Source organism: Bombus bifarius, unplaced genomic scaffold (genome assembly GCF_011952205.1).
Source record: "Bombus bifarius isolate JDL3187 unplaced genomic scaffold, Bbif_JDL3187 scf7180000008161, whole genome shotgun sequence".
NCBI classification, from domain to species: Eukaryota; Metazoa; Arthropoda; class Insecta; order Hymenoptera; family Apidae; genus Bombus; species Bombus bifarius.
Window position 1 is genome coordinate 850,871 of NW_022884483.1, and position 13,755 is coordinate 864,625.

General features: G+C 33.1%; 2 protein-coding genes and 1 long non-coding RNA gene across 3 annotated transcripts; 1 reads left to right on the plus strand and 2 right to left on the minus strand.

Annotated features, from left to right (window-relative positions):
- The first annotated feature begins 1,370 nt into the window (after window positions 1–1,370).
- On the plus strand, window positions 1,371–10,496 carry LOC117208719. The gene is made up of 3 exons (XM_033450009.1): window positions 1,371–1,813; window positions 6,334–6,495; window positions 7,623–10,496. The coding sequence occupies exons 1-3, from the start codon at window positions 1,744–1,746 to the stop codon at window positions 7,892–7,894; spliced, it is 504 nt and encodes a 167-aa protein (XP_033305900.1). The 5' UTR covers window positions 1,371–1,743; the 3' UTR covers window positions 7,895–10,496.
- On the minus strand, window positions 1,668–2,452 carry LOC117208720. Its single transcript, XR_004487760.1, has 2 exons — window positions 2,351–2,452; window positions 1,668–2,106 (listed from the first exon to the last, which is right to left on the minus strand). It is a non-coding gene; the product is annotated as an uncharacterized LOC117208720 (long non-coding RNA).
- Window positions 10,497–11,719: 1,223 nt separating the features above from the next.
- LOC117208717 (protein germ cell-less) lies at window positions 11,720–13,749 on the minus strand. Its single transcript, XM_033450008.1, has 5 exons — window positions 13,553–13,749; window positions 13,211–13,480; window positions 12,722–12,940; window positions 12,563–12,653; window positions 11,720–12,477 (listed from the first exon to the last, which is right to left on the minus strand). Exons 1-5 carry the CDS (start codon window positions 13,627–13,629, stop codon window positions 12,346–12,348), a joined length of 789 nt encoding a protein of 262 aa, XP_033305899.1. The 5' UTR covers window positions 13,630–13,749; the 3' UTR covers window positions 11,720–12,345.
- Between the last annotated feature and the right edge of the window lie 6 nt (window positions 13,750–13,755).

The window sequence follows — 13,755 nt, forward strand, 5'->3', positions numbered from 1 at the left end:
TTTTTTCATAAGGAAATTTTGGAAATCCTAAAAAGCTGTTTTTATTTTTTCCTTCTTTCCTTATAATCATTTTTGAATTAATTTTAGGAAAACTAGATAATAAAAATAAACCTAGTAAATAAAAGCAGATAGGTAAACTTATCGTTACTGTAAATTATTATTATTGTTTTATTTTATATATAGAATATTTACAATAAAAGGTCACTACCAAGAGAAAGCTTTGTACGCTTATTAAATAAACTTTTATTACAGAAAACAATTCTCTGTGTAAAGTTAAACGATCAACCTTTTCGGTATATAAAATAGAATCATTCAATTTGAATAAATAACGCTATTAAAATTACACTAAATATTAGTTGGTTTTTAACACATATTATTTACTGTCCATAAACATAGCTTTACATGTATATCTAAAGAAGGTAAGTAAATACGCAATATTGTCGATAAATGGTGAAGTTAGTGCTTTGCAATTACCATACATATAATATCTGAAATGAATAATTGAGATTTTTAATGAATCATTCATAAGTTTATGAAAGATTAATAAAAAAATTTCTATTAGAAATATGTACATATGTGCTTTTTGTTAAAGAATAGAAGCTAAAATCTTCATTTCTTAAGCGTCTTCAATGTCTGATTATATTGTCCATATACTACTGCAGGCTGTGTATTATAAGTGGTCTTCACTACTTGCTGAACTACAATTTGTAGTCTGTACATAGATCGAGTTTACCAGGTTAGTATTTGACATGCGAACACAACTTCAGGAATAGTTTTACATGATCTGCATAGAAAAAACTACATTCGCTAGTACTGGAATTCGTTGTTACATAATTTTAGAGTTTAATAAAAATAACTAGAATACTATAATATTAATTATTCATATTGTAAAAAATGGATGATTCAAAATGCGATACAACTTTTTCTCAATTCAAAATTTTCAACAAAGTAAAATTTTTTCCTCTTGAAAGATGAACGATAAATTTCACCCTTAAACACACAATCTTAACCCAGATACGCTTATTATCTTCTCAAAATGATTAAAAGATCATGATTAATTTTACTATACTTTTACTCTATCTCACATACTTCGAAATTTTCTTTTTAAGAATCGATTAAATATTAAATTTTAATTAATATGAATTCTATGTAAATTTCAAATATAAAGAGAAAATATTTTGTAATATTTTGAAAAATATCTAAAAAAAAATATTTAGGCGTATTTTAAGAAAAACAGTAATGAGAAAGTTATTATTACCTTGATAAGAAAAATTGGTTCCAGTACTGGTGGGGTACGGTGGTGAACGGTGAGTGGACGTAAAGCGCATGGAAAAACCAGAGGGGGCAGATCTGCCGCATAGCCGACGGAAACTCGTCTGACCCTCATCAGACGCGACGCGTCCGCGATCACGTACGGTGCACCACGCAAGAAATCAGAAGGTTCGTACACGTTTGTTCAGTCATTTCGGACGTGAGAACGGAGAAAGAGACATCATAGACAGGACCTGTCTATCGAACACTGCCATCATATAAATTCTTTTCACTCGTTCTCGATATCTTTCAAACATTGTTCATTTTTCGAGAAGGCTCTACAAGTTACAGAAAATTTATATAAATATTAACACAATTATAATCAGACCTGCCGCGTGCGAACTTTCCATGCAGCGAGGGTGGAGGCAACACGTCCGAAGTGACTGACTGCAACGTGATTAGCCTGAAACACATGGTCCGGTGATCGTGATCATGATTGCAAACCGTCTCGCGCCGATCGTCACCCTCGTCCTCGTGGTTCTGCTGTCGACTATTCATCACGGTGAGTCCAATTTTTCGCGCCCCCTTTCAATCACCACTGATCTCATCTCAATATTCGTTTATCCTGAAACGATTGTCGATGATCAATCTATAGAACGCATAGAATTTCGTATATACGAAGCTAATAGTTTGTGCAACTATTAAGAAATTATAGTAATATATAAGATAACAAAACACATGCTACTTTAACGATCTAGTTTCTTATCGAACCAGTAGATTTACTATCAATCTATGAAAATTCTTTGCTTCTTATCGTAAATTCTCCTTCTGAATCGGCGCACGCGAACTGCATGCCTGAAAGATATATGTTCTTATTAATCCCAATCGGCGATTATTTTTTGTCTATTTTCACGCAACATAATATTTCGTTGGAACAAAGTTAAGCAAGTTTTTCAACAGAAAATTCAAGCTTCTTTTACGTAATGTTTCGTAACTCATATATGGAAAGACGGAAGTCAGTTAAAAAGAAAACTTCTCATTACCTTATAAATTCGTAGAGCAATTGAATAAGATCGAGTTTTTTAAAAGAGTCACGTACGTTGCTGCGCAATGCAGTGATCAACGGAAAGAGCAGATACATACATAATAGGAGGACATATCACAGTGCATCATTAGTTCTGCACGCGTTTCACGTGACGATGGCAAATCCTGCCAAGCGGAGAATCGTTACAAATCGGCTAAAGTTTCTTCTTGGAAGCAGAAGTCGTTTGAGCTATGAAAAGAAAGACGCCGGAACAAACGAGCTATTGATTTCAATGTTACATAAAAGGTACGATCGAGCTTTTATCGGCCGCAGTCCTTGCAACTTTTCAGTCACGTCTTTTTTATCAGCTCGATAGCTATCTTCTTTCCAATCGTATCGATGTAAACTGTCGGCAGTTTTCAAAAACTTTGTCCTTCATATTATAGATGGATACTTCGATGGATTATGTCATAGGCTGTGGATACATATAACTAACGCAAATGAGGGCAATTAGTATGAAGTAAGATAACTTTGTAGAGGACATTCCTGTTCTGTAGAGGATTATGGTGTTCTAGATGTTTGTCAGAGAACTCGTACAATGGTAGCACTTGTGGTACTTCCCCGATGCTCGTCTGGAACCGATCGTACTCAATTTCTAAATTGAATCTCGTTATAAAAGTAAATCGCGCGGTAAGGAAACAACTTACCGGAAGTCAAGGATACAATCCTGTATCACGCACGCAAGAAGAAAAAATAAGATTGTAGGACGATGTATTTTTAATAGAAAAAATGATTAAAATCGGACAGAAACTTCGGGAACGTATACTGAATGATTAGAAATAATCATTTTCTCAGAAAAGTGTAATTTTTCGCTTTTCACATAAATTTTATGGTAAATGCAAAAAGACAAAATAAGAAGTCGATTTACATACTTAGTAAACTGGGTGTATTTCTCGGAACAATAGAAATAACTGGTTTGGAGGTCGGCCCATTAAAGAGAGCGACTTTCGCAAAAGTTTAAAGCACTGCGGCAGTGCGATACAAATGTATCGACATTTCGGAATAAGTGATTATTTCTATAATGTTTAATGCATAATTAACGTTTGTGGAATAATTACTACAATACATTCGTGTTGATAGAAACGACGAAGAAAATCGGTGACAGAATAGGAAATTTTAAGAATAAAAACTCTTCGATACAAACAGCTTAACGTGGATAGAACGTTCGCATCACATCAATTGTATGAAGTAAAAATACTCTTAAAAATTATAATACGTCTTTGTAAAAGTCTGAATCGGATGCAACGTTGAAAATATAAAATTGTGATGTGACGTAAGCGAAGCGTTGTTGCGTGTAATTCGCTTCAATCGTTAGACACTAACCTTAAAGGTACAATTTCGTAACTGGTCAAACTTAAAGTTACTAATTGAATCGGGTTGTTTCTGTATCGCGGACAGAACCAAACTGGAGAAAGTACCGGCGAGACTTCACTTATCTCTAAGTTATTTCTTGATTGTTCACTCGGTCATTTTCTTTCCAAGAAAAATGATTATCATCTGTTAGCTGATGCAATTTGTTGAAATTTAGAATTTTGGTTCATAGAACCTGGCCCCCGCGAGGGTTATCGAGCGACCCACTTTCTCCCCTCCCTCCCGCTGCATTCTCTCACACTCTCCTTCGAATTCTATTCTCCCTGCACCGCGTGGTGCCGTGACCAAGGGGACGTTCCTCGCGTTAACCTTGCCTTATTGATAAATTTTTTATAAAATTTGGATTGTTATGCTTATACAAACTGTACATCAGTGAGTGTTGTTCGCATCTTCGAATGAATCTGACGACCTACTTAAATAAATCCTAATGGTCAGCAGAGTAACGTCATATCTTCCAAATGTTCACGTAGATTAACTAAATATTCAGTTATTTTGGTGCCTAAAATTATTGAAAAACATGAATACACATTTACTTCAAACAATATACAAAAAAAAAGCAGATTTTACTGACTTAAAAATAATCTTTACAGATAGCTTTAAGTTTTCTAATTTAAAGTATCAAATGCTAAATCAGTAAATCCTATAGTTGTAAGCGAACCATCATCTCAGTCAATGTTCTTCCCTGTTTCTTCTTATTATGCATGTTTTTATGTCAACGAGAGAGAGAGAGGCATCTGGGCCGATCCCTTCGTTTCAATTCCTGTCGATTACATAAGGACCTGCAATGTCACGCAGCGCTTGTTGGTTCCTCACGCGACTTACCCCTACCGTTTACCCCAGCTGTCCTGTCCTATTTACTGCTGATCGAACGTCTCGTGTGGTTTCAAATGTCATTGAAGAATCTTCTGTGCACACACAATTCTGATCAATGTTTTCACGCCTTGTACTTGCAAGTCAAAATTATTACTTTGTTAATACGGAGGCTTCTTTAGCTTGACAATAACATGATACATCAGCTTGTCCTCTTTAATCGAACCGCCGAGGGATTTTGTCTTCTTGTGACTATGGTGTAACCTACCGTACCTGTGATGCCTATTTCATGCTTGAATGACTTTTAGTAGTTGTACGAAAATTTACAAAAAAAATTGGGTCTTTTTGTTAAAATAATGTTAAAAATTATTTGATAGTCACAGGCAATATTGATGGTTATTAATTAAATGAGTCTTTTATAGAGCGTTCTCCATTATTAGTGAATCAAATAGCAAAAGATTTGGTATTTTAACAGTGCAGAACTTGCCATTGAAAGCTAGAACGGCGCGAGTCAGTAAAACGCCCTGCAGAACTTATTCAAGGTCAGGGTACCGAGCTACCTCATCTATATTTTCCTGCGCTCTCGGGGTGAATTCGGCTAATCAAAAGGGAATGTAAAATCTCGTTTACACAATTTTATTTTTTAATTAATAACGAAACATTTTCTTTTACCAAATTACGCATGATCCATTAAACCATAATCGATACTCTTCTCTTTAACAGATTCTGTTAACAAAGTAAGAAATATGTATAGAAAACCTTTCAGACAATCATAAAAGTAAGAGTGTTTTTTAATTTTTCTGTTAAACAATTCATTAAAATGTAACGTTTCAATTTTGCAAAAGTGAAAGTTTAAAAAGTTATAACCGTCAAATATACCGTTTCCAAATAAATTTCTATTGCTAAAATTTGCAACATTTATTCTTCTATCGTTAGACCTATTTTCTTATGTGTGTATCAGTAGGTCATCGCGCGCATTGGTCGGGGTCTTCCTGCTCGATATCAGCTGGTGCTGTAACCAGACTTGTTGGGAGGGTGAATGGGGTTGCGTGGTGACGTCACAACGCGGCAGGGCCGTAGCGAATCACCAGAACTTCGTAAACGAAGCGTCTTGAATTCCAAGCAAAATGGTCATTTCTAGAAGAAATTAAATTTCCATTAACCGATCAATGAAATTACCTTACAATGTGGAATCATTATGAAACATTAGATACCATCAAAAATACTCATCAACGTTTATCCTGAATCTTAATCTTCAGGATAATTCATAATAAAATAATTCTTAATAAAGAATAGATAACTTTTTTCAGTTTATTGTACCTGTTCATTGTTTTACGATGATGTATTTCAATTGAAAACAATTATCGACAGTCCTTTCGCATGTTTATCTACATTCTAAAGCTTTTAATAGACACTAACAGATTAATTGCATACATGTATCGTAACAAGCACCTACACATTAGTGGCCTAGTTTTGAGTAAGTTGCAGAATGTGATAAGAGCAGTGCGAAAGAAGCCACAATCTATAAAATGATTTTAGCACTTCTAAATCCTGACCTATCCTATTATAATCAATAGAATAGCCTGGTATTTTAGCATATAATTACGAAACAAAAATCCAGTTTATTGTGATTTATAAAAGAATTCTTTCCTCTTAATTTCTTTCTTCCATTATTTTTTTCAATTATTCTAATATTCAATCAATATCTATATAATTGTTCATAAAAAATTCTTATGGTATAAGTTGGATTTAAATATTAATATTAGATAGAATATCTCCATTTTTGCTTGGTGTTTGATATAAAATTCATTTTTCAGGAGAAGCAATAATATGCTACAAATGCAACAGCGCATACGATCCAAGGTGCGGCGATCCTTTCAATCCGTACAGTCTTGGAACGGTGAACTGCAGCTTTCGACCCCGCTTAAACCATCTGAGCAGCCTGGCGCCGACTCTTTGTCGAAAGATCAGTCAAAAAGGTACATGTGATAGTAATTAGTGAATTAGTAATTGCCTGTTGCATGCATAATACTGTTTACTTTGGTAAAATTATTGTATAAGTTTTCGTGCCTAAAAATACAACAAAATATTCATACATTCCGTGACAGACCATTAAAATTCAAATTACTATGCATTGATATTTGTTATCGGATAAGGGCAAATAGCTGACTGCATTGCGGCAACCGAACCCCAAAAGTTATTAGATCTCTAGCATCAAAGTAGAAAAGATACACGTGTAGCATCCCCTTCAGATTCACAATACCAGTTAAGCAGAATATTCACGACGCTGCCCGTGATTTTTTCAAATAGCACTTACATAATCCTCTCACAAGATCCACATTTTTCGCGAATGTGCGCACGTGTATGATATTAAAAGATGTCACCTGTATCCTCAACGTAGAACTTTGCTGAAGTTGTTCTCATTCTCTATGAAATATGTAGATCTGATCATCATATACATAAATAAAGATACATACAATTAACAAAGAAATCAAGCTTCCAAAGAATTTCAGTAGCTACATGTTAAAGTTTACTTGGAAGCATGAATAATATAGATATCTTTGGCAATTTTTGAAGGATTTTCCTACACATTAAAAACTTGCTTTGTTATCGACATTATTACACAATACTTTCGTAATTAGAAACCAGATGTTTTTTTAAATATTCACCATTTCTAAAAAAATAAATATTTCTAAAGATCCAGATGTATTTCTTTAATGCTTATAGATGTCGAACCGTAATTATGCGCACCGTAATGTATCGAATATACCGTAATTAACCATATATGCTCGTAATTATGCACGTCGGTTAAATGATCACCTCAAAAATTCTTATCGTTGCAGTGCAGTTATTTTATTGCAAAAATACGATTGTATTCCTCAAGGATGAAAATTTCAACAATTTTTCGATTTATTTTATGATTTTCCCTTTAAAGATTGCCAAATATAGTTATGATCTTCACGGATTTGCAGTGGCTAGCCTCTTAAATAAATGATTTATCTTTGTGGCTGTTTAATTTCCTAGCGAGTTAATCATTTGACATTTAGCTGTCTATTGAAAAATTATGAACGCTCATTGTAATGTTCTGACTTTGATGAATTTCCAGTGTACGGGAAGATCAGGGTTGTCAGAGATTGTGGATACATAACGGATGCGAGAGACAATGGCGATTGCTTAGTAAGATCAGGTACTCACGACGTTCACGCAGTCTACTGCGCTTGCACCGGTGATCTCTGTAACTCGGCCGAAAGCCACACACCGTCCTTCTTACTGCCGTTGACATCCTTGTTGATGGTTATTCTGGCGATGCCGAGTTTCCTTCTTTCGTACCCGTTTGCAATACCTGTCTTAACCTCGCCGCACTTCTCCATAGCCTAAACTATTCAGCCACCAGCGGATAACACTTAACGCCTAAAAACTGAATCAACGATTCAATAGAAAAGACCGTTCGGATCCGGAACAACACGTTCTTTGCCTGCTCGTTCATAATTGAAGCGCGTACAGGTTAGATTGCGATCAATTTTAGATTTTATTAAGGAAAGAGGGATTGAGAATAATTGATGGAATTCAAACAAAAGTTTCAGTTTCGGAAACCAAATGTTTCGTTAGTTTCGTCAAAATTGTAAAGTTGAATTTTTTTACGTTTATAACAAGTCCTAATGGGAACCGGAGGTTGTTAACGAGATGAAATGTAATTACAGCTCCTCTGTTGTTAATATTTTTAAAAAGATTCGCTCAATCGAGAGCATGGTACATATAGAGATATATATTATATATGTACTGTCCCAGGATTCGAACGAATTTCGCAAAAGTAGACAAATTACAAGAGAGTAGTTCTAACGGTGATACAAACTGCCAGATACGCGAGAGCGTATTTCAGTAGTACACTTCAGTAAGATTTCAATGGGAAAAGATAAAAACATACACACGGCCTCCGCACGTGAAACCACCCAAGATATCTCGCGTAAGCGTAGTAAATAAGAGATGGGAAAAAACTAATTACTATACCTGGAAAAGGATTCCTCAAAGAATATATATAATATATATATACATATATATACAAATATGTATTATATTTTATTGGAAGAGAAACAGAAATGGAATTGCACGCAAGAAGGATATTACAGCTTATTTTTAGAGAAGTAACATCGGGTTGCTTTCATGAATGCCTGGCACCATACGCAAATTTGTAAGATACGACATGAGTATGCGGGAATAATTTAAAAAATAAGAAACAAACAAAATAGAAAGACATATCTTCGACGAATAATTTATTTTACACTTCGTTTAAACGAAGATAAAATAAATAAATGGAATCCGGCATTATGATTGCGACCCGTATTCCGCTGATTTTTGCAATAAAATGCTGTGTAAAACGATAGACGGTAGCGGAGGCTCGCGAAACGAAGAAAAAGAGATATATATTGATGTGCGTATGTGTGCGTGTATGGTAAGTGCGCGTTCGTTGTGTGTGCACGCGACTGCGTGCATGTGTGCGTGTATACGTATACAATTCGCGTCAAAGAAACGCTAAAAAATTATTAAAAGATATATTATAGTTCGATTAAGAAGTGAAACATTGCTACTTCTTCAACCGTAGTCAACTAATAAGAAATCAGTAAATTAAAACAAAAAAAGAGCATGGACAGAAAACCAAAAAATAACACAAGAAAAATACAGAAGTCGTAAACGAAAACTGTAATGAAGATGTAGAAACTATCATCTATGGAGAAAGTAGAGGGTAAAGTAGAACGCTTATTGAAAGAAACAAACGAAAAAAAATAATAAAAATATAATAAAAACGAACACACATATGTCTCACCGCAGTACGTATGTAATTAATCCCCGCTACCGTTGTTGTCACTGTGTCATATCATCACCATCGTCACATTATTAGTACGGTTGCTAATTACTACCAGCACCATCAGTACTACAGCTATTAACTGCTACTACTAACTAATCAATATCATCACCATCGTTATTAATATTATCGTATTATTGCTATTATTAATTCATATTTTTCTTGTTATTATTGAGTACTGGTCAAAATAAAATACGGATGACCTCAGTAGAAAGGACATGAAGAAACGATGGCGAACGTTTTGACACCTTAAGAGACGGAAAAGTATTCGAAAATAGTAGCAAATATGGACATCAGGTACAAATAGGCTTGATAATCATGGTTTCGATTTCGTTTCATTGTAGACTGCGGTTGATGACAGATAAAAAAGCACGAAAACATTGTTTTACTATATATTTGCTTGAAAGTACTTACATGTACTTTGTAGTATCTTCATACAAATCGCAATTGTCTCAAAAGAATTGTCAGAAGAATTTCCACTGGAAAATTTAATTCTGTACTCCACGACGATTCTATTTCTTTTTCTTACATCCGATATACATAATACACGACGAATGCATGTCTTTTCAAATGATAGATCTGGAGCAATAGATAAGAACAAGACAGACAGCCACAGATAAAGGACAGAATAAATGATAAGGACAGTTAGAAATACATACATATGTATTTCGTTATGTTCCGCTCAATTACATACACTAGTCGATTGATTGGTTCTTTTAGAAAATTAAAAGTTGAACATTATATCTTAAAAATGCCTAGTGATACTGTAAGCTTTTTTATTTTTACTTAAAATTCGAATGTAGATGTAATACAAAAGATAATATAATCATATAGTTGTTTAGACAATTTCAGAGTCTGATTCGAAAGATTAGAAGTTTGTCGCGAATTGCTCTAACTTAGTGCATGTAAAATTGATACAGTCTATCACAGAAAAAAAAAAATAATAGCGGTACCCGTAATAAACAAAGAAATGCGCGAGTGTATATGTATTTTGTGATGTGTCTATAGGCAAAACGTGAATGAAATCTTTTCTCGCTATACTTCTCTAAATGTATCGTGATCAACGATGACCATAGGAAACTGTCACGTTCTACAATGAATAAAAATAAACATTAATAATATTTTTTCTTAGTGTCCTTTTTCCTTCTACTGTGCCTGTGGTACATCGTAGAAATTTCATCTAACATCGAGCGGAATGTAACGAAACTGTTTTTCCGAGTAACTACTTGCATAATACGTCTTAATTAATTTTCATACATATCATTCGCCGATAATCATTCATCATACTTCACAATGAAATAAAACTACTGGCGACACTGCCTCCCTTATACAAGCATATCGAAAAAAGCAAACAAAAGAAAAAAGAACAGAAAAATACATCGTTTAAATGGTATCACCGATTTGAATATTTTATGTTAATATTATGAATACATTTAATTAATAAAACGTACTAGGTCAAGACAATGTTAATTGTACTATTTCGGTTTTATTGCAATATTCATAATCATATTCTATTAATGTTGCATTATACACATCCATCACTATGTACAGAGAATATTCTGCCAATAAAGTGTTGAATGGTTACAAAAAAAAACCAAAGAGACGGAATCAAAATTATACTTCATATATCGGAAACCTTGCAAGTTAATTAATTTATTATTTGACGATTCCAATGTTAATATACAGAAATAAATGATATTTTCTTTCGTGATGTATCATTGACTTATATGACCTTCGTTTATAATTAATTAATAAGACAAAGAAACTGCCTTATCGCGCAATACGATTTTGTATAAATTGTTGTACATTCATATACTTTCAAAATTTATCGTTGCTATAACAAAGTAATTAACCAGTCACAAAATTATATGTGTGATTCGCTAAAAAAGGTAAGTAAAAAATTATAATATTTGATGATGCTATATAGAACACATCATATTTTCCCATATCGAGAAGTTAACCTAAAGCAAATAATGCATATTAAATGTAGAAAAATCTTGAATGCTAAACTAAGTAGTTTTTATGTAATAATCTCTGTAATATATTATAAGGGATAATAATAATAAGTAAAAAGTAAAATTTCGCGCATATTAGATAATAGCACCATACACATATAGATTATTTGCAAAACTGAAGGAACATCTATCGTTTAGATCGGAAATGTTCTTAACACTGCAGTAATAGCTTTCAAATAGTAATAAATTTTGTATAAAAGCTTCTGTTAGTTAGCAATAGAAACAATATTTTTCATTTGTTTATAGTAATATTCACTTTTACTTTTAAATTGGCATTCATAAGGCACGAAGGTCGATGTTTCGATAACTGTCCGGAAGACACAGAGATACTCTATCAGCGTGTTTATGAATTAACTTACACAATTACATCTTTATTTTTACTATGAATGTATAAAATTATCAATTGAAAATTAGCCTATTTTGTTACTAGTGTCATCATGGCATATAAATATATAAATGCGTAAGTGCCAGTGAAAGCAAATATCTAATACTGTGGTATTTTATATGACAATTTTCTTTTCAGAAAATTTAACACTTAATTACTTGAAATTAATAAAAATAAAATTCTTATGATTGACATCACCTGAAAATTAGCTACATTTTTTAATAGTCTTAATATTTTTTTATAAGTAATAAGTGCAATTTCACATAAGAAAAGATAAGTATCTGAATTATAATATATCTGGAAAGTACAAAACAGAAGAATGAAACTTTCTTCGTATACATATACTAACATCGTAATTCCATTTAGTCGACTAGAAGCACTTGAATTTATAAAAATTTTAATCAGAAATTAGCATATCCACAATATAAAAGTCACGTGGGTGAGTAACAAAATTTATAGCATTTAATCATACTCAAGTATTATAAATTGGAACAGCCGGTTTGTTATCTGAGGTAAGCGTACGTTGGATTCAGTTCGAATGTTTCGAAAACGTTGAATGTTCAATATGCTATGTATTCGACAAGATAATTATATCAGCTGATTTTTCCTTTTCCGTTGATACAAATGGAGTAACTACTTGCATGTTGACTGATATATATAAAGGATAAGTAAGTTGTTTATCCAGAGACATCACTTGTTTCTAAAATGTAAACTCAACGTAAGCTCAAACTTTTCAGCAACTTGAATAGTTTCTTCAGATTAAAAGATTCATAAATGCTACTTACTTCTTCATTCTTATGGAGTGACAACCTAAGCATACCCGAACTCTGAATGTGTTTTATTTGACGTTGTTCGTCCAATGAAATTAGACTTACTCTGGAAAGTAAATATTTTTAAAAAATTCTAATCTAAATTTGAAAAGTTATAATTAAAAAAATACTAACTTTAAAATTATTTTGTGCTTGCTATGGTTAGCTTTTATATGATCTGTATCTAATCTATGATTTCTCTTAATCCTCAAAGTAGTACTATCCAAGCACACCACCAAATCTAATCCAAAATGAAACGCTGTCCATCTCCAAATATGCTCGCCAGCTTTTTCAATGCACCTTCCGCAACGGAAACATTCACGAGCAAACTCTTCTTCACTCATTTGTTTTGGTCTAAAATAGTTAAATAGAAAGTTTTTACAGCTGTTTCTGCTCATTAAATATTTCAGTATTATACTATGCAAATAAAGTAATTGTCACAGATACCTAAAGTAGAATAAACATGGGAGTAGGTTTTTTAGAGTGAAAGTTCTGCCCACAAAGCTGGTTGTAAAAAAGGGGGGAAGGAAAAAGGAGGCACATATTTGAGACTCTTTACTATGTCCATCTTCCTAAGCATAGATCAAGGATACATTTAGAAAAAGTAAAACTTTTGTAACTTACCCTCGATCTTTATTCGCATCTATTCTTAGTAAATGTAACCATTGTTCTTTATATGCATTATGTAACCACTCATGTGGTATTAAGTTGTCACTATATAAAATTTTTACATCTTGATCGTGCAATAAAAGATATTTCATTCTCAGGGCTTTAAAAGGTGCTGCAAATTCTTTGCCTTCTTCTGTTGTAAGGAATGGTTTCGTCCATTTATGATTTCTAAAATATTCATCAATTTGAAGTGTTTCCTCTTTATTATGTACATGAACAAATAGCCTGAAATACAGTTTATAATTATATAACAGTTCTGTTTAAATGCATTTCTTATCTTAATGTTTCACTACTGACCATACACGTAACATCATGTATATGCAAAATTCTGTTTGCATAGCAATTAAATCAGGACTAGCAATCAATTCAACCATCAAATCAGGTGTAATTTCTTTTAAAAAGGTAGGATGTAACCATCCATATCCTAAGAGATTTACTTCTAACCACCGTTTTGCTGCAGTTTTTACTACCGGCACACCATAAGATACAGCAGCATTATA